Source organism: Microcebus murinus, chromosome 19 (genome assembly GCF_040939455.1).
Source record: "Microcebus murinus isolate Inina chromosome 19, M.murinus_Inina_mat1.0, whole genome shotgun sequence".
NCBI lineage: Eukaryota > Metazoa > Chordata > Mammalia > Primates > Cheirogaleidae > Microcebus > Microcebus murinus.
In genome coordinates, this window is record NC_134122.1 from 52,530,653 (window position 1) to 52,551,612 (window position 20,960).

Below are 20,960 nucleotides of genomic sequence, written 5' to 3' on the forward strand. Positions count from 1 at the left end.
ATTTTGTGGTGAATCAAAGAGAAAGCATAAAAAAATGACTTCCAGATCTTGGTGACATTCACTGAGATATGATATAAAGGAAAAGGAGTTTTGTTCCTCCGTGAAGTTATTATTTGTGTGCTTCTACTGATATATATTGTCTCCCTAACACCAGAACCTCAATGCGAGTATAGTTCATTTTCAACTTACTGTTTTTCTCTTGAGAATTTTGTTTTACTGCTCCTTTCCTCCACTTGCTGTGAATTCTGTCTTAGTAATGGCTAATTTACTTCTGAGGACACAGTAGGGAAAGGATATGAGTAAGTAAAGCCAGAACCCAGTTTAGCAGGCAAGGAAAACTGGAATAGTTCCTTTATTCATCATTTTAGTTTTTTCTGAGGGAAATTTATGATTAAAGAGTTTCAATAAGGTACTTTGAAAGGTTGGAAGAGAAGGGATCCATGGGTTTCGGGTTTATTAAGAGGAAATATATAGTGGTATATGGCTGAAGGTGGAAGATAGACAGTGTTGGTAAAGCTGTGGACCATTGTTGTAGGTGAAGAAGAAGACGACGACGATGATGATATTTGTATTTTGCAAAATACAACAAAAATGGTAATCCTGTGGTGTTCTTTGACTCAATTTTTAAAAATTTTATTTTGCTGCTATATGAAATTTAGATGTCTTATAATGATTTCTGATAATCATCGTACACAGCTTCTTGTTAATGAAATGTATAAATAATTAGCCATGTTAAGTATTTGACCCAGTCCTCTTTGACCTTAGGATACATTATATTAATTTTTCACTCTTATCATTTATTGAGTACATTTTGTTTTTTCTTTCGCAGTACCTAGTTATGGATTATTATGTTGGTGGGGATTTGCTTACTCTACTCAGCAAATTTGAAGATAGATTGCCTGAAGATATGGCTCGATTTTACTTGGCTGAGATGGTGATTGCAGTTGACTCGGTTCATCAACTACATTATGTACACAGGTAAGTCAGACAGTAGTCCTTTGCACCAGACTGTGAGTTACAACGTGATATCTAGTAACAGAAGTCTGTTTTTTCTAAATTTATTAATTATGGTCTTAGATACATTTCTCATCAACCAAAATTATTTTGAGATGATTTTGGTTGTTTTGCTTTGTCATTAGTTGTCAGTATTACAAAACTGATGTGCTTACACCTATATGTACATGTGTATCTAAAAGTTCCCACTTTCAGTCAGCATTTCTACAGAACACTTCTAAAAAAACACTCATATTTAAGTTTACATATGATTTCTATCTCACAAGGAGTATGTATTGGTCAGTTTCCTTATAGTTGAGTCTTATATATTGATATTAGCTGGAATTCTAAGCCATAAATCCTAGGTCTATTTGCTAAGTAAGACCCATACTATGTATTTTATGTTTCTCAAGAAGATACTTTCAAGGATTGTATAAATGTAAGAAGAGATATTTTCACAGGAATGTGATAATTTGATGTTCATGGAATAATTTCTTTCATTGTAAACTATAATTTACATTTAATAAAAAATTTGAAAACACATTGGTTTAAAAGGCAACCTCACATTTTAAAAGGAGAGAAAGTAGGAAGTCATCACAAAGTTGTTGGTGATTTAATCTTTCAAATGAGAGAAATCTTTGTTTTGTGCCAAATGAGTAAAAGAGAAAGATGCTGAGGAGAAGGAGGTAAGGGGGTACTACAGTGCTAGAAAGAAACTAAATCATTTCCTAAGGCAGTAATTTTCAAATTTTAGCATGCATCAGAGTCATATGGAAGGCATGTTAAAACTTAGATTGTTGGGTCAACTTCAGAATTTCTGATTCAGTAGATTAAATGGGGATGGGAAATTGGCATCTTTAGCAAGTTCCCAAATGATGGGGGTGCTGCTGGTCTAGTCATCACACGTGGAGAACCACTGTTCTAAGAGAGCAGTGACTGTTTCTTTTAAATTCTGGGTGATGAGAGTGATCACTGAGAAGAGCGTAAAGTATGGAAAGGAAAGGATGTTTCTCTTTCAGTGTGTTTTTTTTAAGATGTGAGTGTCTTATGCTGATTCATTTGATTAGTAATGAAGTTCTAGGACATTATTAAAGGAAGAATATTGTGATTAAAAAGTTTATATTTTAGCAAATCTCAATTTGGCTCTTACCTATTCATGCACTTTTCTCTGTTGGTTTCTGATAGTCACAAATTTTATTAGAAATGAAGGCATGGAAATGTTTTTAAAATTGTAAAGCACAGTGTAATTTTTAAGATGGTATTATGGTATACTTGAGGAATGAATTATATGAAAAACCAAAGTGCTTTTTTGTTGAGATTCTCTGTGTGTGCTTGTCTGTCTCTCTGATTTAAGGTACAGCAGTTTACCCTGTGACCTCACTTCACTTACATATGTAAGAAGAACTGCTGTTGAGTTTTCAGTTTTTACTTGTTAGGACATAGTGGTGACTTCTGAGCTCCTTATATGCTAGACTGAAAACGGGAAGACTCCCCATAATCTTTTTAAGTTTAGATTTCAAAACAATGTGTTTTATCATTATGATTATGGTAACTTAGAACTTTTTGTAGGGAAAAAAGTCCTTTTATAAAGATGAAAAAATTTCCAAAGGTGCTTATTAAAATGTTAATTGACTATCTGCAGAAATGCAGACCATTTCCTTATTACTTTATTGTGGAAACCCAAGGATGTTATGGTATTATAAAGGTAAACACTCTAAGGGTATATTACTACAATATTATTTTCTACTGAAAATTATCCTAGTAGCCTCCTCCCTTTTGAAGGAGGCAAGGAAAGGATGCAGTGGGATTGAGGAGAGAAGAAATATGATATTAAAACAGCAGTTAAAAAATAATCAAAAAATTTTAAACTTTAAAATACTTGCTTTGTAACTCATAGGTTAGAGGAAAGATTACAATAGAAATTTAAAAATTTTTAGAATGAAGAGAAAATAAAAGTACTATGTATCAGAACTTGTGGAATATAGCTACAGTAATTACTGCTATAAAAGAAAATATCTAACCTTAAATGAAAATACTGAAAAAGGAAAGATTTTTAAAAAATAAGTTAAGCCTCTAACTTGGGAAGCTGGAATAAAGTAACAATGTAAAGCTGAATTACAAAGGAAGAAAAAGATGAAAAGAAGATAAAATTGATGAAATGAAGTACCAAAATGAGGAGAAGATCAGTAAAGCAGAAATTATTATTTTGAAATAATCACTAAAACCCACAAGCATTTAGCAAAAGGTTGATCATAGCAAAAAATATGGAATCTGGAGCCAGATTGCCTGGGCTAGAATCCCCTAATTACTATGTGTCCATAAGCATTAACTCTGTTTAGCTTAGCCTTCCTGATCCACAAATAGGGAAAAATACTTGTACCTACCTTATAGCAACAGTGTTGTGAATATTAAATAAGTAATGCACTTAAAGAACTTAGAACACTACATGGAAAACAGAATTCTAAATAAAGATTAGTTATTTTTGTAAAGAAAAAAGAGAAAATATGTAGAAAAATGATATTAGGAATAGAATTACAAATATATATTTTAAAAATAATAACAATACTTTGAACAACCATATTCTAGTAAATAGGAAAATGTGGATGGAATATATATTTTATTAGAAAAAATATAAATCACTATAATTTAGAAGAAATAGAAATTATCTGAGTAAAATAAGAACATTTAAAGAAATTGAATCTGTAATGAAAAGTCCTCTGCAAGACTGCAATATCATATTTTTTAGTTTTTACATTTTTCCCCCATGTATTTTTAAAATTGAAGTAAATATGATAAAATGCATAAGTGCTAAATGTGCAGTGCTGAGTTTTGACATTATATAAATCTGTGTAACCACCATCCCAATCAAGAATTTTCATCACCGAAGAAAGACCTTGTGCCCCTTTTTGGTTAACATCTTCAGTTTTCTAATTTCTTCTATTCCTCTACTGATTGTTCTGGTTTCTAATACCGTAGCTTAGTTTCCCTACTGTAAAACTTATAAGTGGAATCATATGTTATGTATTCTTTTGCATCTGGCATCTTTTGATCAACATAATGTTTTTGAGATTCATCCAATTATATATATATGTATATATCTCAATAGATCTTATTGCTGAGTGGTATTCCATTGTATAAATTTGTGAAAGTTTATCTACTCACCTAGTGATCGTCATTTGAATTTTTTACAGTTTTCAGCTATTATGAATATAGCTGCTATAAACATTCTAGCACTCCATTTGGTTTATAGATGGGTTCTGATTTACTTTCAAGGACGCAATAATTGTATTCAATATACATTACTTTAGAAAATTTGAAAAGCCATTTATCTTACTTTATGAAGATAATAAAACCTTGACAATAAAACTTGATAAAGATAGTATAAGAAAAGAATGATATCAGTGAATATATAAAAAAGAAAAAGTCCTAAATGTAAAACAATAAAATTCAACAGTGTATGTATTATATCAATACTGAGATAATTTTTTCAAACTTATTATCTCCAAAATTAGGATCCATTTAAAAATAAATAGCTTCTAAAATTATAGTTATCAATGTGTTCTTTGTTTTAGTGGCACATGATGTAATGGTGCATCTTTATAATCAATGGAGTTTTAGAGTCAGTGATACATGGCAGATTAGGAAAAAGTATGACTATGTAGGTTTCAACCCAGAATTTAAGGGAATTTCAACATCAGATTAGTGGTGTAATTTACTATATTAATAGATTAATGGAGAAAAATAATTAAAAAGTTTTTATACTAAAAATGACAATAAAATGGAATACCCTTTCCTGACACTTTCAGCAATTTGAGAGTAGAAAGTAATTCTCTTAACCTACTATTGAGTTTCTTCGAAAAGTCTAAACCAAATATTAATGTTAATGGTTTGCCATAGGAGGCATTTCCATTAAAACTGATAATACAATGAGAATGCTTCTTCTAAGAAAATCCTATTTATAATGGCAACAAAGCTGTAAGGTAGCTAAAACTATACATAATAAAAGATGTGTAAGCTTTCTCTGGAAAATAATATTTCTGAAGAATAAAAGAAGACTTACACATAAGTTATAAGTGTATACACAGATGGGAAGAATCATATTGTAAAAATGTCAGGTCTCTTCAGATTAATACATAAAATCATTGTGATTCCCATCAAAATCTCAATATATTTTATGGAACATATTAAGCTAATCCCACCATTGTTCTAGAAGAACCATGGCTATTTAAGACGATGCTCTACTAGTGTGAAGCTCTTTGTCTTAAAATTAAGACAATGTGGTATTGGTGCAGGTGTAGGCATGTAGAGAGGGTGGTCATACATCATGGTTTGCCTGGAAGAGTTCCAGTTTATGCCTGTTGTCCTGGTGATTATTGATAGGCTCCCTTTCACTCTAAATATTATCCAGTGAAATAGTTTAGAGAATCCTGAAACAAATGCACTAGATTTATGACCTTGGTGGTAATAGAAGTCAGTGGTGAAAGGATATCATTCAGTAAATGATGCTCAGATGAAAAGAAATATAATTACCCTTTATCTCACAGTACACACAAAAATTAATTTCAGGTAAAGACTTCAAATGAAAAGTAAAACTTTAAAATTTACAGAAGAGAAAACTAGGACATTATCCTTATGATGTCTGGGAAGAGGAGAAGGGAAGATTTCTTAATACAGTAACCACAAATGATAAATTATAAGATTACATTAGTAGTAAATACTCTTTTACAAATGAAAAAGACACTACAAACAAAGTTAATAAACGAGCCCACATGCAAGGAGAAGAGATTTGTAACACATGTAAGGAACTAAGTTCGAGTGAACAGAATTCCCAAAGATTAGCAAAAAAAAAAATAACACACACATTGTTTTTTTAAATGGCAAGGGATATTAATAGCTATTTTACAGAAGAAGAATCTAAGATGAACAATGATAATATAAAAAAAATCCTCAAAACCATACTGGTAATCATGCTAGTAAAGTTGAAGATGGGCATGTCTTTCATTTCAGCAATTCCATTTCTAAATCTATAGTCTAGAGAGACATTCACATATGAGTACTAGGAGACAGTTATAAAAATATTCGTCTCAGCATTCTGTGCGTTAGCAAAATAAAAATAAGAAACAATCTGAATTCCATAATCAGAATTGATAAGTAAATTTTGATATGTATATGAAAACATCCCAGATAGCAATTAAAATCAGTGAACTAGAGCAATATATAGCAAAATGGATAAGTTTTAGAAACATAATATTTAAATAAAACCAAGTTGTAAAAGGCTACACACAGTTTGGTATCACCTCTAAAGTTTAAAGACATTCATGGCCAGGAGTGGTGGCTCACACCTATAATCCTAGCACTTTGGGAGGCCGAAGTGGTATGATTGCTTGAGGACAGGAGTTTGAGACCAGCCTGGACACAGAGTGAGACTCCGTCTCTACAAAAACTTAAAAAATAAAAAACTAGCTGGACATGGTGTTGCATGCCTGTAGTTCCAAGTACTCAGGAGGTTGAGGCAGGAGGATCGCTTGAGCCCAGGAGGTTGAGGCTACCGTGAGCTATGATTAGGCTATTGTGCTCCAGTCTGGACAACAGAGCAAGTCCCAGTCTCCAAAAAAAAAAAAAAGACATTCATAAAAATACATAGTTTTATGGTATTTTATATATACCGTGTTTCCCCCAAAATAAGACCTACCTGTAAAATAAGGCCTAGCAGAATTTCTATAATCCCTATCCTGAAAATAAGACCTAGTGTATCTGCACAACCCATGCATTTCGTTGCTGAGGGGTAAAGAAGATGAGCAGCCCTTCTCATCTGCCCCATGAGAGCTCTATTGCGCCACATGAGATTGGCGCAATTGTTCTAGAGATTGGGGCCAGTGGTTCTAAAGGAAATAGAGTCAAGAAATTCAGGATGGAATGGGGGGTTTGGAGAGTTAATGATGATGTTCCAGAAGAAGACGACTTAACTATATTTGAATAAATGTAGATTGTTGCACCGCACTTAAAAAAATAACACATCCCCTGAAAATAAGTCGTAGGGTGTCTTCTTGAGGAAAAATAAATATAAGACCCTGTCTCATTTTTTGGGAAACATGGTATGTATAATAGTATAAAATATGCATGGATATAGTAAACAACAAATTAAGTATAGTGGTTGCCTCTGGGTAGTGGAGAGAGAGGATAAGATCAGGAATGGTAATGGAATACTTAGTATCCTCAATGCTATCTATAATGTCTTGTTAATTTTAAGTATTTCCTATTTTATTAATTTATATAGTATTGTAAATATAAATATAATCACATTAATATACTTTATATTTTATTAATTTTTAATATTTACTCTTTCTATAATAGCCAAAAATAATGTTGATGTATATAAAATCTGTCTTTGGAATTCCTTTAATCTCTTTTAATATCTGAGACATATTGTACCAAGAACAACAATTCTTAGTGACTGTGTAGCTCAGTTTTAAAATAAAGAATAAAATACATTTTTCTTCATCTAAAAATGGTCTGGATAATTTCTGAGCTCCCTTCCAGCACTTATGTTTACTTCCTTGATGTTTAAAAACAGAATTTTTTTTCTTAATATAGCTTTTTTGACGGTTTAGGATAAATTCAGATGTTGAGGATTATAAAACTAATGTATTATGCAGGTTGTTTTCAGTCTCTTTCTATTTACCTATCATTTATCATCTACAATGGGGAAAACATTTTCTGTAAAGAGCCAAATAATAAATATTTTAGGCTTTGCGGGCTTATGGTGTCTGTGACAACTATTCACTCTGCCATTGTAGTGTGAAAACAGACATAGGCAATACCTAAATGGATGGTCACGGCTGTGTTTCAGTAAAACTTTATTAATTAATACAAAAGTGGGCAGCAAAATAGATTTGGCCCATGGGTGGTAATTTGCCAAACTATGATGTATAACACACTCACAGAAATTGCTTCAGTAATTAAAGTAGTACTAATATTATACTCATAATTACAGGTGGGAAAATTGAAATGCAGAGACCTTAAATGGCATCATTCAGGTTAAATTAAAGGGGAACCCCCTACCATATTCCCATTAACTACATGGCAATAGAATTTTTTTAAAAACATACATAGTGTTCATGGAAGATTCTTTTTCTTTCTCTAAAAGTAAATTGGGAGGGTCTAATCTCCTAGCTATTCACAATTACAATCTTTAGAATATGATTAGAAAATTTAATATTGCTAGATCCCTGAGAACCTTCTTTACAAAACCATTTTATATATAAAAAAACTGGTATGACATAGTTTATTACTTAGAATTGAATATCTTTCAAGCCATTAACTTAATATCTGCAAATAATGAAAGGTTTAAATAATATAGATAATCTATAATCTATATTAGGCAACTGTTTCAGTTCTTCTGCAAAATCAACTTTGTGAAGCAATTTCTTTGTGTTGTCGTGACCTGAAGTACTAGAGAATTTATCTATCTGCAATTATCTTCAGGGTCTAGAGAGTATATTTTTCCCTGTCCAGTTTCTTGGGCTAGAAATAGTATTTTTTTTTTGAGATCAGGTAATTATGATTCTTCTCTGTATGCAGAAAGTAGGCCTACTCTAGTCACATTGGAACCTGTGTAAATCCAAAGAAAGGATCGTTTACTTTAACCAGAATGAAAATTACCACAGTACTTTTTATCCCCAGGAGAATACTGAAATTACATATTTAAGAAAGTTTTAATATGAATCAGAGCCAGGAATTTCATCTATAAAGTAATTAAATAGATGTTCTTAAAGTATTACTTTTAAAAGAAGTTGAGATTTTCAGACAAAAAGGTTATCTTACCAAGCAACTGATTATGTTTATTTTTCTCAACTAAATATTGTATGTATTTATTTTTTCAGAGACATTAAACCTGACAATATATTGATGGATATGAATGGACATATTCGGTTAGCAGATTTTGGTTCCTGTCTGAAGCTGATGGAAGATGGAACGGTAAATAAAGATAAATCTTAAACTATATTACAGTAATTATATATACCATATATATACTATAATTAATTATAGTAATTATCTTAAGATTGATATAATATATGCTTTATCAGACCTTTGTTTGCTCCTTCTTTAGCTGTTAAATATTATCGTACTTGAGATACTTTTAAATTTCCAGAGGGGTAAAGAAAATAAGTCGTATATGGAAAAGAAAATGTACTTTGTTCTCACTTTTGTTTCTTTTGTATTTTTTCCCGAATTACATAGTTATTCTGAGGGACAGTATTCAACAAATAAATTCTTTTTTCACAAAATCCTCTAGGTTGATTTAGTTTCGTGTTCCCATTTGCTTAACTTCTGCTAAACCTAAACCCCTTTATATTACTTAAAAGTTTATATGCTCAATTTTATCCTTTGTTATTTTTTTGAACTTCATTTTCCTAGCTGCATTGTAGAGGTCCAGATATATGCTAGTTTAATTGGCAGAACCTTTTGGAGAAAAATTTAGTATAATACATTCCAAAAGCACGAAAATGTCACATTACTCTGGACCAGTAATTTGACTTCTGAAAGTTTATCCTACAAAGATAACTTCTTTAAAAAGTATTAGGCAGCCTTTGCCTCTGGCCATGGTGGATGGAATAATTGGTACCAAATTAGCTCCCACTGTAGACAACTGTAAAACTGCATAGAATATTTGAGACAACTGTTTTCAGGCATTGGACAACAGGCAGCATAAAACTATTATCCCTAACAGATAAACTCACAAAGAGTGCCTCACAATAGCTCCAGATTGGGACAGTTCTTGACTCTAATGCAGAAAGCTACAGTGAGAGCAGAATATAGCAGTCCTTCAGAGATTAGGGAAAGAGATCAGAGTAGCTGCAGTAGCTGGAATCTGCAGGGCTTTACATTGGAAAGTAGAGAATTGTGCAGAGGGAGGACCTAAGGTATCCATGTGGGCATACCTCTTGAGGGTTGGATTATACACGTATACTACAAGATCATATGAGACTTGCCAAATAGTAGATGAAATTTGGAAAACAGAACAGAATACTAGGGATCAAACAATGCTGAAGGAGATACAGTGCTTGCAGACATTGAATTTTCAACTCTGGAGAGCCATTTAACACTGTTGTACATAAGACCTACTCTCAACCTGTTTAACAGTCTAAATCCAAGCTCTGATAAGGTCCACAGAGTTTGGAAGTCTCTCTTCCAAGTAGAGGGGCTTGAGATAAATCTTGGGTTTTGTATAAATCTGTACTCACAAGAGTATAACTGTAAGCTAACACATGTTCAAGGAGACTAGTCAGTGGTTTTTTTATGTGCTTAGACAAGAATTATTCTTCTTCAGAGGAAGATAACAGAATCCATACTCTCTGTAACATTTTATTTACAATGACCAAGATTCAATCAAAAATCACTAGACCGAACAGAAATGGGTTGGGAATAGTGATATAGAGTCAAGAAATAAAAGTCAGTAAAAGCCTGGATAGCACAGATGTTGAACTTAGCAGACAGAGACTTAAAGAAGCAACGGAAATATATAATCTTAAACATTGCACAGATAAGGAATCTCAGGAGAAAAATGAATCAAATGGACATTTTAGAACTGTAAAGTACAGTGATTGAAATTAAAATTTACTGGTTGAGGTTAAAAGTAAACTAGAGATGGAAGACAAACAAAATGTGGTCTGTACATACAATAGAATATCAGTCAGCCTTAAAAAGGAAGGAAATTCTGACATTTGTTACAATCAATACAGCTGAAACTGTAGGACATTATGCTAAGCAAAATAAGCCAGTCACAAAAGGACAAATATTGTATGATTTCACTTACATTAGGTACCTAGAATAGTCATGTTCAAAGAAACTGGAAGTACAATGGGTGGTTGCCAGGGACTAGGGAAAGGGGCACGGGGAATGGGGAACAGGAGAATTACTATTTAATGTATACAGAGTATAAATTTTGCGAGATGAAAAAGTTGTAGAGATGGATGGTGGTGATTGTTTGCACAACAATATGAATGTACTTATGCCATTGACTGAAAACTTAAAAATTGTTGAGATAGTAAATGTTATGTTTATTTTACTACCATTAAAAACAATAATTATTGCCGGGAACAGTGGTTCATGCTTATAATCCTAGCACTTTAAGAGGCTAAGGCGGGGAAATTGCTTGAGGCCAGGAGTTTGAGACCAGCCAGAGCAAGAGCAAGACTCTCTCTCTCCCAAAAACAGAAAAATTAACTGGTTGTGGTGACATGCATCTGTAGTCCCAGCTACTTGGGAGGCTGAGGCAGAAAAATCACTTGAACCCAGGAGTTGGAGGTTGCAATGAGCTATGATGACACCACTGCACTCTAGCCCAGGCAACAGAGTGAGATCCTGTCTCAATCAATCAATACATACATACATACATACATACGTAGATAAATAAATATTTTTAAAAACCAAAGAAACTTAGAACACTTTGGTTTTCACTTTGGTTCTAATTACATCCTCAGTAACATGTTATTGTTTTCTAGTGTTTTAGTTCCAACTTATTTTTGTTTTGTTTTATTTTATTTTAGGGAGGTAAAGTAGGTAGGTTTTTTATTTTTATTTTTTTAATTGTAAATTGACAAATTATAGTTGTATGTATTTATGGAGTACCAACTTGTTTTGCAGCCCTAAAGCGGTTGTTCCCTTCTCTTCTTCCTTGTCCTCCTCCTTCTTCATCATTGTTATCCAATTAAAAACCATTTAAATGTATGTTAAAGTTTACTAATATCTTTATTCATGATTGCTTCTAGTGTCACATTGTCCCATCCGGATTAAATTTTGGTTTTCTGAAGTATACCCTTTAGTACTTCTTTTTATCTGAAAGGATCTATGAGGGATAGTTCACTCAATCTTGTGTGAAAATGTGTCATTCTTGTATCATAATTTAGGTAGGTAGGGGGTATTATGTTGCAATTATTTTGTCTTATCACTCTGAAGGTACAATTTCATTTTCTGCTGTTATTGTTAGTATTAAGAATTCAGCTGTCAGTCTAATTATCATTCCTTGGTATATAATCTCTCTTTATTCTTTAATGTTTTAAAAATCTCTTTGCTTTTGATACTCTGTTGTTTAATTCCAGTGTGTATAGATGTGGATCTTGTTTTATTTATCTTCTCAGTACTTAATACCCTTTCTGCATCCAAGGATTCAAGTCTTAAATCATTCTTGAAAATTTTGAATATTGCTTTATACTATTCTCTTTTCTCTCATTCTCTTGTAATATACTATGTTGAACCTGCTCATTCTAGTGTTCATGTATCTTGGCCTTTCTTCCATATTTTCCATCTTTTTATCTCTTCATCCTGGATGCTGATTAGTTTCTTCAGCTCTTCAGGTTTGTTATTATCTACAACTGTATCTAATCTACTGTTTAGCTATTTACTGCATTTATTTCAGTGACTACTTTCATTTCTAGGACTTGGATTTTTTTTCAATTATCTTTTTCTTGTGTTTTTTTTTTAATTTTTTTAGGTCTTTAATAATTTTAAACATACTTATTTCATAGAATAGATCTGATTATTGTTAGGGATCTAATTGTATTGTTGGGATTTCTGACTGTTACTCATTTTCTCATTTGGTTTATGTTATTGGATTGTAAGCTGATATTCAACAGATTTTATGTGTGAGAATTTTGTCTAGACAAATTTGAGTATGTGTCCTCCACAGTAGTTTTGAATTTGTTTTGCTTCCTAGAGGCGACCAGGCTTGTTTAAGTATTTATGCCAGTTTCTTGGCTGAAAACTGTAGGACCACAGCAGTGTGAGCTAGACTCACAGATTTTGAAACTGTGTGACCTAAAGTTACATATTTCCACATGAGGAGTTATTTTCCACATATCGGCCAAAAGTCAAGATACATAAAACTTCTCATCTTTCTCTGCTGTGGGGCAGAGATAATTCACCATTTCTTTTACACTATACACTTTAGGGCAGAGAGTATGTATGTGGGGCATCCTTTCTCTTCAAACTCCCCATCTCATGTAAGGCAAGGTCTTTCCTTTTGTTCCCTTTGTGTGTGTTAAAATCCAGGTACCTAGAAAATGAAAACCAACAATTCACCAATCCCACCCCCATATCAGATGTTTCTCATTCTGGTTCTCAATCATTTTTTTGATTACTGGTGCCTAAAAATTTCTTTTTAAAAAAGTTATTTTATATTTATTAAAATGGTTGTTTTATTTTTAAGAGTTGGTAATAGAAGAGTTTTTAAGTTACTTAATTGCATTTCCACAGTGGAAATCTATCCTGATTTATAAAATCCATTAACCATTATTCTACCTTGAGAATGTTCATTTTTTAAATGTATTCTTTTAAGCCGGGCGCGGTGGCTCACGCCTGTAATCCTAGCACTCTGGGAGGCTGAGGCGGGCGGATTGCTCAAGGTCAGGAGTTCAAAACCAGCCTGAGCAAGAGCAAGACCCTGTCTCTACTATAAATAGAAAGAAATTAATTGGCCAACTAATGTATATATATATATAAAATTAGCCGGGCATGGTGGCGCATGCCTGTAGTCCCAGCTACTCGGGAAGCTGAGGCAGACGGATTGCTTGAGCCCAGGAGTTTGAGGTTGCTGTGAGCTAGGCTGACGCCACGGCACTCACTCTAGCCTGGGCAACAAGCGAGACTCTGTCTCAAAAAAAAATGTATTCTTTTAAAACATATAAAGGGCCAATATTCTTTTATTTTAGAGTACCTTACATGTATCCAGGATTTTTAAAATTACCTGTCTTCTAATTGACATCTAACCAGCTATAATAATAATATGCTCACCTTTTTTCTCTATTGGGACTATTTTTTGAAGGGTATATCTATTATTCTTCTATAATTTTTTTTATTAATAGGTAGTTTGCTACACATTATTGAGATTTATTTTCTTAGGTTTCTTTAAGGAGCTTTAACATAATGTCCAGGCTTTTCATAAGTATAGGACTAAATTTCAGGAGTTCTCTTTCCCCATTTCATTTCCCCAAATGAAATTTTCACAGCTTTCATTTTTTAAATATATACAGGGTAGGCATGTAAATAACAACAATGTCCTAAACCAAATAATCAGTTTTTGTTAATGGCTATCATGGTTTAATTCATATTGTTCCCCTAAATGTAGTCATTTAAATAAATAACAGCTATAATAAAGGTTCTATAGTGTTATACAATCTGGAAAATCAGTAATGTGGAGATTATATAAAATTTAACTTGTATGTACAAGAAGGCTAAATTCGGATAGTAACAAAGATGTAGTTATTATAAAATAATGTCACTGTGTATCTTAAGTAACTTTTTAATTTAAAATTATTATTTTATTTCTAATATATTACAGTAGATTAATAAAAATGTGAATTTCTTCAGGTTCAGTCCTCAGTGGCTGTTGGAACCCCCGATTATATCTCCCCTGAAATTCTTCAAGCAATGGAAGATGGAAAAGGCAGATACGGACCTGAGTGTGACTGGTGGTCTTTGGGGGTCTGTATGTATGAAATGCTCTATGGAGAAACACCATTTTATGCAGAATCTCTGGTGGAGACATACGGAAAAATCATGAATCACAAAGTTAGTATATTTTACTTTTTTCAAATTAATGTAAATAACAGTATGATAAATTAAAATAATGTGATATTTAAAGAGGGAAATATTTTTCTAAAGGTAATGAACAATCACATTTCTATGCTAGTAGGGGACATGACAAACTAGAATTGTCAAAATCCATAAATTATACATAAAATTATTAATTCTAACTTTCTCTTATATTTTATTAGAAATGCTAATAACTAGGGAATTAAATGGTATCTCCAATAGAATAACAAAGGTCATAGGCAGACATTTTATATTATTGCTTACTATATTATATGTATAGCCTAGAATGCATGTAAAAAAATTCTCAACTTTAGAAGTGATAAATGAAATGCAAATTAATAAGATGCTTTTTTCGTTGTCAAATTGGCAAAGATACTCTCTACTGTAAATAATACAGTGAAATGAGCATTCTAAGACATTGTTGAGAAGAATATAAATTGATGTAGCCTTTCTGTCTAAAAGTTTGCAAGTATGCATCTAGAACCTTAAAAAATGGCTAGAATTTGAATGAGCAGCTTCATGGAATCTACATTATGAAATTTTCAGTAGAACAAAGATACATGTACAAAGATATTATTTATGATTATAAAACCTTGAAAACAATTCAAATATACAATAGGAACAAATTACAAGACTTTAATCCATTTAGTTGTCAGTGAAATAGAAATAGATTGTTCATAATAATAATAGTAAAGGTTTTAATTAGTCAGTCTCAGAAGATTGTGGACAATTACAAAAACCTAGAATATGAATAGGAATATCCCATAGAAGGGAATGATAATCTATTCTTTTTCATTTGTTCTGGTGACACAATTATGATTAGTTGTTTTGAATATATACTATGTAAATCAGTTTTACAGAATCTGTGCTCTTCTACCTGGCTGCAAAGATAGTGCTTCTCAAATGGTTATAAACAGAGAAAGATTGGAAATACCTACAAGGTTGTAAGTAGCATGTATAGCATTCCTGAAAGAAATCATTGTAGTAAACCATAGTATTTTACAGCACCGATTTTGGAGTCAGACAGCTTCAGTTCAAATTCCAGTTCTGCTATTTACTAGTTTTGTGAAGTTGAGAGAATTAACTTAAATTCTCTCTGTGCCTTTGTTTCTTGTTCTGTAAAATTAGCATAATAGTAGTACCCACTTAGATGATTATTGTAAGGATTAAATTAAATTAAATGAGTTAAATGAGTAAAGTACTTTGAATGGTGTCAGATACACATTAAATCCTTTAAAAGTGATTTTTATTATAATCAGTTAATCATTAGTATATGACTTATATGAACATTATCAATTATGCTCTGTTGAAAAATTGAGTCAAATTCTTCCACTTTTAATCAATTCCTCTTCATTCTGATAATAGTTTAAGGTATTTTAGCATTTTATTTATTCATCTTTCTATACTGCATATATGACTAAGTCATATATGGAATTAAAGTTCTGTAGGAAAATGATATTTTCTCATTCATCCTTGTATTCCTTTAGTATCAGCACTTTGAACCAGCATACACTTATTAAATATTGTTACTTTTTTTTTTTTTCTTTTTCTCCTATGTAATGAGGAAGGATTAAATATTGTTAAAAGAAGATGGATTTTTAAGAAAATACATAAGTCAATCAACTTAGTAAGTTAAACACTAATTTATATTTTGCTTCTATTATTCTCTGTTTAGGAGAGGTTTCAGTTTCCAGCCCAAGTGACTGATGTGTCTGAAAATGCAAAAGATCTTATTCGAAGGCTCATATGTAGCAGAGAGCATCGACTTGGTCAAAATGGAATAGAAGATTTTAAGAAGCACCCATTTTTCAATGGAATTGACTGGGATAACATTCAGAACTGTGAAGCACCTTATATTCCAGAAGTTAGTAGCCCAACAGATACATCGAATTTTGATGTGGATGATGATTGTTTAAAGAATTCTGTAAGTATGACGTTGAAGTTCTTCTCCTCTGTTTCTTTTTAATATGGTTATAAAGTAAATCTTTGGTTTGCAAGTATTTTGCTAGGGTAATACAATTATCAGTCATTAGTTATCATGGCTTTCAGTGCTTATTCTATCATAAATCAAGAAATTAAGAGAGTTAATTGAGGTGAACTGGGTTATTCATGACTAAGAGCAAAGCTGAAATTCTAAGAGTTACTTCTTAGATAAGTTATGCAATTAGGTTTCCTAGGAGGACAAATTAGATGCTTAAAAAAGAAGATTTCATGTTTGCAAAGTGAAGAGCTTAGAAACTCTCTCCCTAAAACTAACCATGAAACTGGACAACACTGTCAAAAACAACCATTTCTGACTTGATGTATCAATTGAAGGGAAATAAATTCAGGAGTATTTATTCATAAAAAACTCCCAAACTTTAGTTAAAATCACATATAGTAGTATGAGTAGCGTGGAGCTGGCTGTGTATAAAACAGCAGCTTTGTTGTCAGAGGGGGCAGATTCCAGGGCTAAATACCCTGGCCCAGTGGTATTGCTGCTGAAAATAGCAAACGTGGGTAGGAAATGTTAAATAGGGAATGTTAAATCCACAGCTTTACTAGCCTGAGGTTATATCCCTGCTTGAGGTGAATGTCAGACAAGTGGACTAGCCACATATTCAACCATTCTTAGCTTGTAGGCTGTACTGAAACTGGCCAGCACAGTGTATCAATCTCTGCTCTACACCATTTATTTCCCTTACAATTTAGGAAAACAAGAACATAATTTTTTTATGTTTTTTGTCTTCTAAGCCTTCTTAATTTGAACTTATATATATATATATATTATCATTTGAACAGTATTTAGTCTTTATTTAGTACCTTAGAGTTGTAAGGGCTTTAAATTATCATCTGCATCTGGTACTTTATTAGTTAGCAGGATATAGTTGAACAGAAATGACCAGTGATTCTAAAATTCCAGCTGTTAATATTTCAGGTACAGAATTTGTCATAGTTTACCAAAAGGAAAAAAGTTTCTTCCTGAAATGATCCCTTACTTAGGCTTATAGATAATTCTTGGTTTTTTGTTTTTTTGTTTTTTTTTCCGGCATATTTTGGGGGTACAGATTTTAAGGTTTTAATAAATGCCCTTTCGCCCCTCCCCCCACAAGTCTGAGTGTCCAGCGTGACCATCCCCCAGATGGTGCACATCTCACTCATTATGTATGTATATACCCACCTCCCTCCCCCCTCCCTCCTGCCCAATACCCTATTACTGTAGTACCTATGTGTCCACTTAGGTGCTGCTCAGTTAATACCAGTTTGCTGGTGAGTATATGTGGTGCTTGTTTTTCCATTCTTGGGATACTTCACTTAGTAGTATGGGTTCCAGCTCTAACCAGGAAAATATAAGATGTGCTATATCACCGTTGTTTCTTAGAGCTGAATGGTACTCCATAGTATACATATACCACATTTTATTAATCCATTCTTGGATTGATGGGCACTTGGGCTGTTTCCACAGCCTTGCAATTATGAATTGTGCTGCTATAAACATTCAAGTACAGGTGTCTTTTTTGTAGAGTGTCATTGGATCTTTTGGGTAGATGCCCAGCAATGGGATTGCTGAATCAAATGGTAGATTCACTTGTATCGCTTTAAGGTATCTCCATGTTGCTTTCCACAGAGGTTGAACTAGTTTGCAGTCCCACCAGCAGTGTAGGAGTGTTCCTCTCTCTCCGCATCCACGCCAGCATTTATTGTTTGGAGACTTTTTGATAAAGGCCATTCTCACTGGAGTTAAGTGATATCTCATTGTGGTTTTGATTTGCATTTCCCTGATGATTACAGATGTTGAACATTTTTTCATGTTTGTTGGCCATTCTTCTGTCTTCTTTAGAAAAGTTTCTGTTCAAGTCCTTTGCCCACTTTTTAATAGGGTTATTTGATTTTTTCTTGCTGATTTTTGTGAGTTCTAAGTATATTCTAGTTATCAGCCCCTTATCAGATGCGTAGGATGCAAAAATTTTCTCCCATTCTGTAGGTTGTCTGTTTACTTTCATGACTGTTTCTTTGGCTGTGCAGAAGCTTTTTAGTTTCATCATGTCCCATTTATTTATTTTTGTTGCTACTGTGATTGCCTTTGGTGACTTCTCCATAAACTCTTTGCCTAGGCCGATGTCTAGGAGTGTTTCCAACATTTTCCTCTAGAATTCTAATAGTTTCATACCTTAGGTTTAAGTGTGTTATCCAGCGTGAGTTGGTTAAGTCTGTTATCCACTTGTGAGAGGTGAAAGGTGTGGGTCCTGTTTTAGCCTTCTACAAGTGGCTATCCAGTTTTCCCAGCACCATTTATTGAAAAAGGGATTCTTTTCCCCAGCGTATGTTTTTGTCTGCTTTGTCAAAGATTAGATGGCTATATGAGGATGGTTTTATATCAGGATTCTCACATCTGTTCCACTGGTCAATATTCCTATTTTTGTGCCAATACCAGATTGATTTAATTTCTGCAGCTTTGTAGTGTAGTTTGATATCTGGCATATTAATACCTCCCATTTTTGTTTTTGTTGCCTAGAATTGCCTTTGATATTTGGGGTCTTCTTTGGTTCCATACGAAGCCTAAAATTATTTTTTCTATATCTGTGAAGAATGTTGATGGGATTTTAATAGGAATTGCATTGAATCTGTAGATCAGTTTGGGTAATATAGACATTTTAATGATGTTGAGTCTGCCGATCCACGAGCATGGTATGGATTTCCATCTGTTTACATCCTCTGCTATTTCCTTCCTCAGTGTTTCATAGTTCTCCCTGTAGAGGTCTTTTACGTCCTTGGTTAAGTATATTCCTAGGTACTTTAATTTCTTTGTTGCCATTGTGAAGCGAATTGAGTCTTTGATTTGGTTCTCAATTTTATTGTTGTTGGTGTATATGAATGCCTCTGATTTCTGTGTATTGATTTTGTATCCTGAGACTTTACTAAATTCATCTATCAGTTCCAGGAGTTTCTTGGTTGAATCTTTGGGGTTTTCTAAATATAATATCATATCATCAGCAAACAGTGAAAGTTTGATCTCTTCTGCCCCTATTTGGATACCTTTAATTCCACTTTCCTGTCTGATTGCTGTAGCCAGGACTTCCAGCACTATGTTGAATAGAAGTGGAGATAGTGGGCAGCCTTGTCTGGTTCCAGTTCTAAGTGGGAATGCTTTCAATTTTTCCCCATTCAGTATGATGTTGGCTGTGGGTCTGTCATATATGGCTTGTATCATTTTTAGGTATTATTTGAACTTATATTTTTATTCAATTATTTTATTTCCTATGGTTTTAATTCTGTACTAAAATTTTTATATTAATTATATGTTACTTTTCACTGTTCAGTACCATAATCAAGGCAGATAAGAAATACTCTTATACTTTCTTCTCTGACCTTCACAAGAAAGAATTAAGTGAACTTTCTTTATTAGTGAGTCATTGCAAATTAAATACATAGTATAGTTGATTCTAATTATTATAGTTATGTTCTATAAAGTTGCTGTGAATAGTGTATTAGCTAATATTGAACCACTGCTCCAGAGAGATACAGGATTAAGTTCCTGTCAGCCTCTGGTCACATTTTTACCATCAGATCAATACATAATCTTGTTTTATGTGTGTTTCTGTTTAAAGACACCTATGTAATATATACTGTTGATTCATTAATATCAAACTCACCACCAGCAGCACTGTAACTCATCCCTAAATGAAACTTTTCTAATACATGTTATTTTCTCTGTGAAGGCACATGACAGCCTTCTTGCACTTAGAAACACTAGAGAGTACTATGATTGGGGGCCCTTTTAAATAGTGAAATTGCTCGCAAAAGGCAGAAAAATGTGGCACTAAGTAGACCCTGTAAAGGACATTTGTTTATAGTGTTAATATAAAAGATTAAACGAGAAGGCAGAGTCTCTCCTGTTCAATCTCAGCTAGGAATGTGAGCATAGGGTCGCTCAAATTTTTCTCTGCTCTGTACTTGTCTGAATGGTTGTAGAATCGCTACAGTATGAATTTGGGGTTTACAGATAAATTTTAGCTTCTAGACAAATTTGAAAATACGGAATACATGAATAACGACTGTAAATTCAATATCAGATGATCAATCTTTATTTTCATTTTATTAGAATTTTGGAGTAGCAGTGTACATAGTGTAAAGTTTATATCACTAAGCATCTGTACCAAACTTATCAGTATTTCTAAATTGAACAGTTGCATGTTTCCTATAGGCAGTTAATACTTATAGCCAAACCTATAAGTTATAGCTATTTGTGTCTTACCGGATGTTTTTTCCTCCTTTAGGAAACGATGCCCCCACCAACACACACTGCATTTTCTGGCCACCATCTGCCATTTGTTGGTTTTACATATACTAGTAGCTGGTAAGTTTGGAAGTTAACATAGTTTGGACTATTTAAA

The 20,960-nt window shown here is 32.9% G+C and overlaps 1 protein-coding gene across 16 annotated transcripts in view; it reads left to right on the forward strand.

Annotated features, from left to right (window-relative positions):
• Nucleotides 1-20,960, forward strand: part of CDC42BPA (CDC42 binding protein kinase alpha) — a 245,674-nt gene that overhangs the window by 89,382 nt on the left and 135,332 nt on the right. For all 16 annotated transcript variants that reach the window (XM_012751184.3, XM_012751187.3, XM_012751188.3 and 13 more), the window contains 5 exons: nt 830-978; nt 8,877-8,970; nt 14,362-14,562; nt 16,262-16,510; nt 20,844-20,923. In XM_012751184.3, coding sequence (XP_012606638.1) covers nt 830-978; nt 8,877-8,970; nt 14,362-14,562; nt 16,262-16,510; nt 20,844-20,923 — 773 coding nt within the window. The remainder of the gene's footprint in view (nt 1-829; nt 979-8,876; nt 8,971-14,361; nt 14,563-16,261; nt 16,511-20,843; nt 20,924-20,960) is intronic.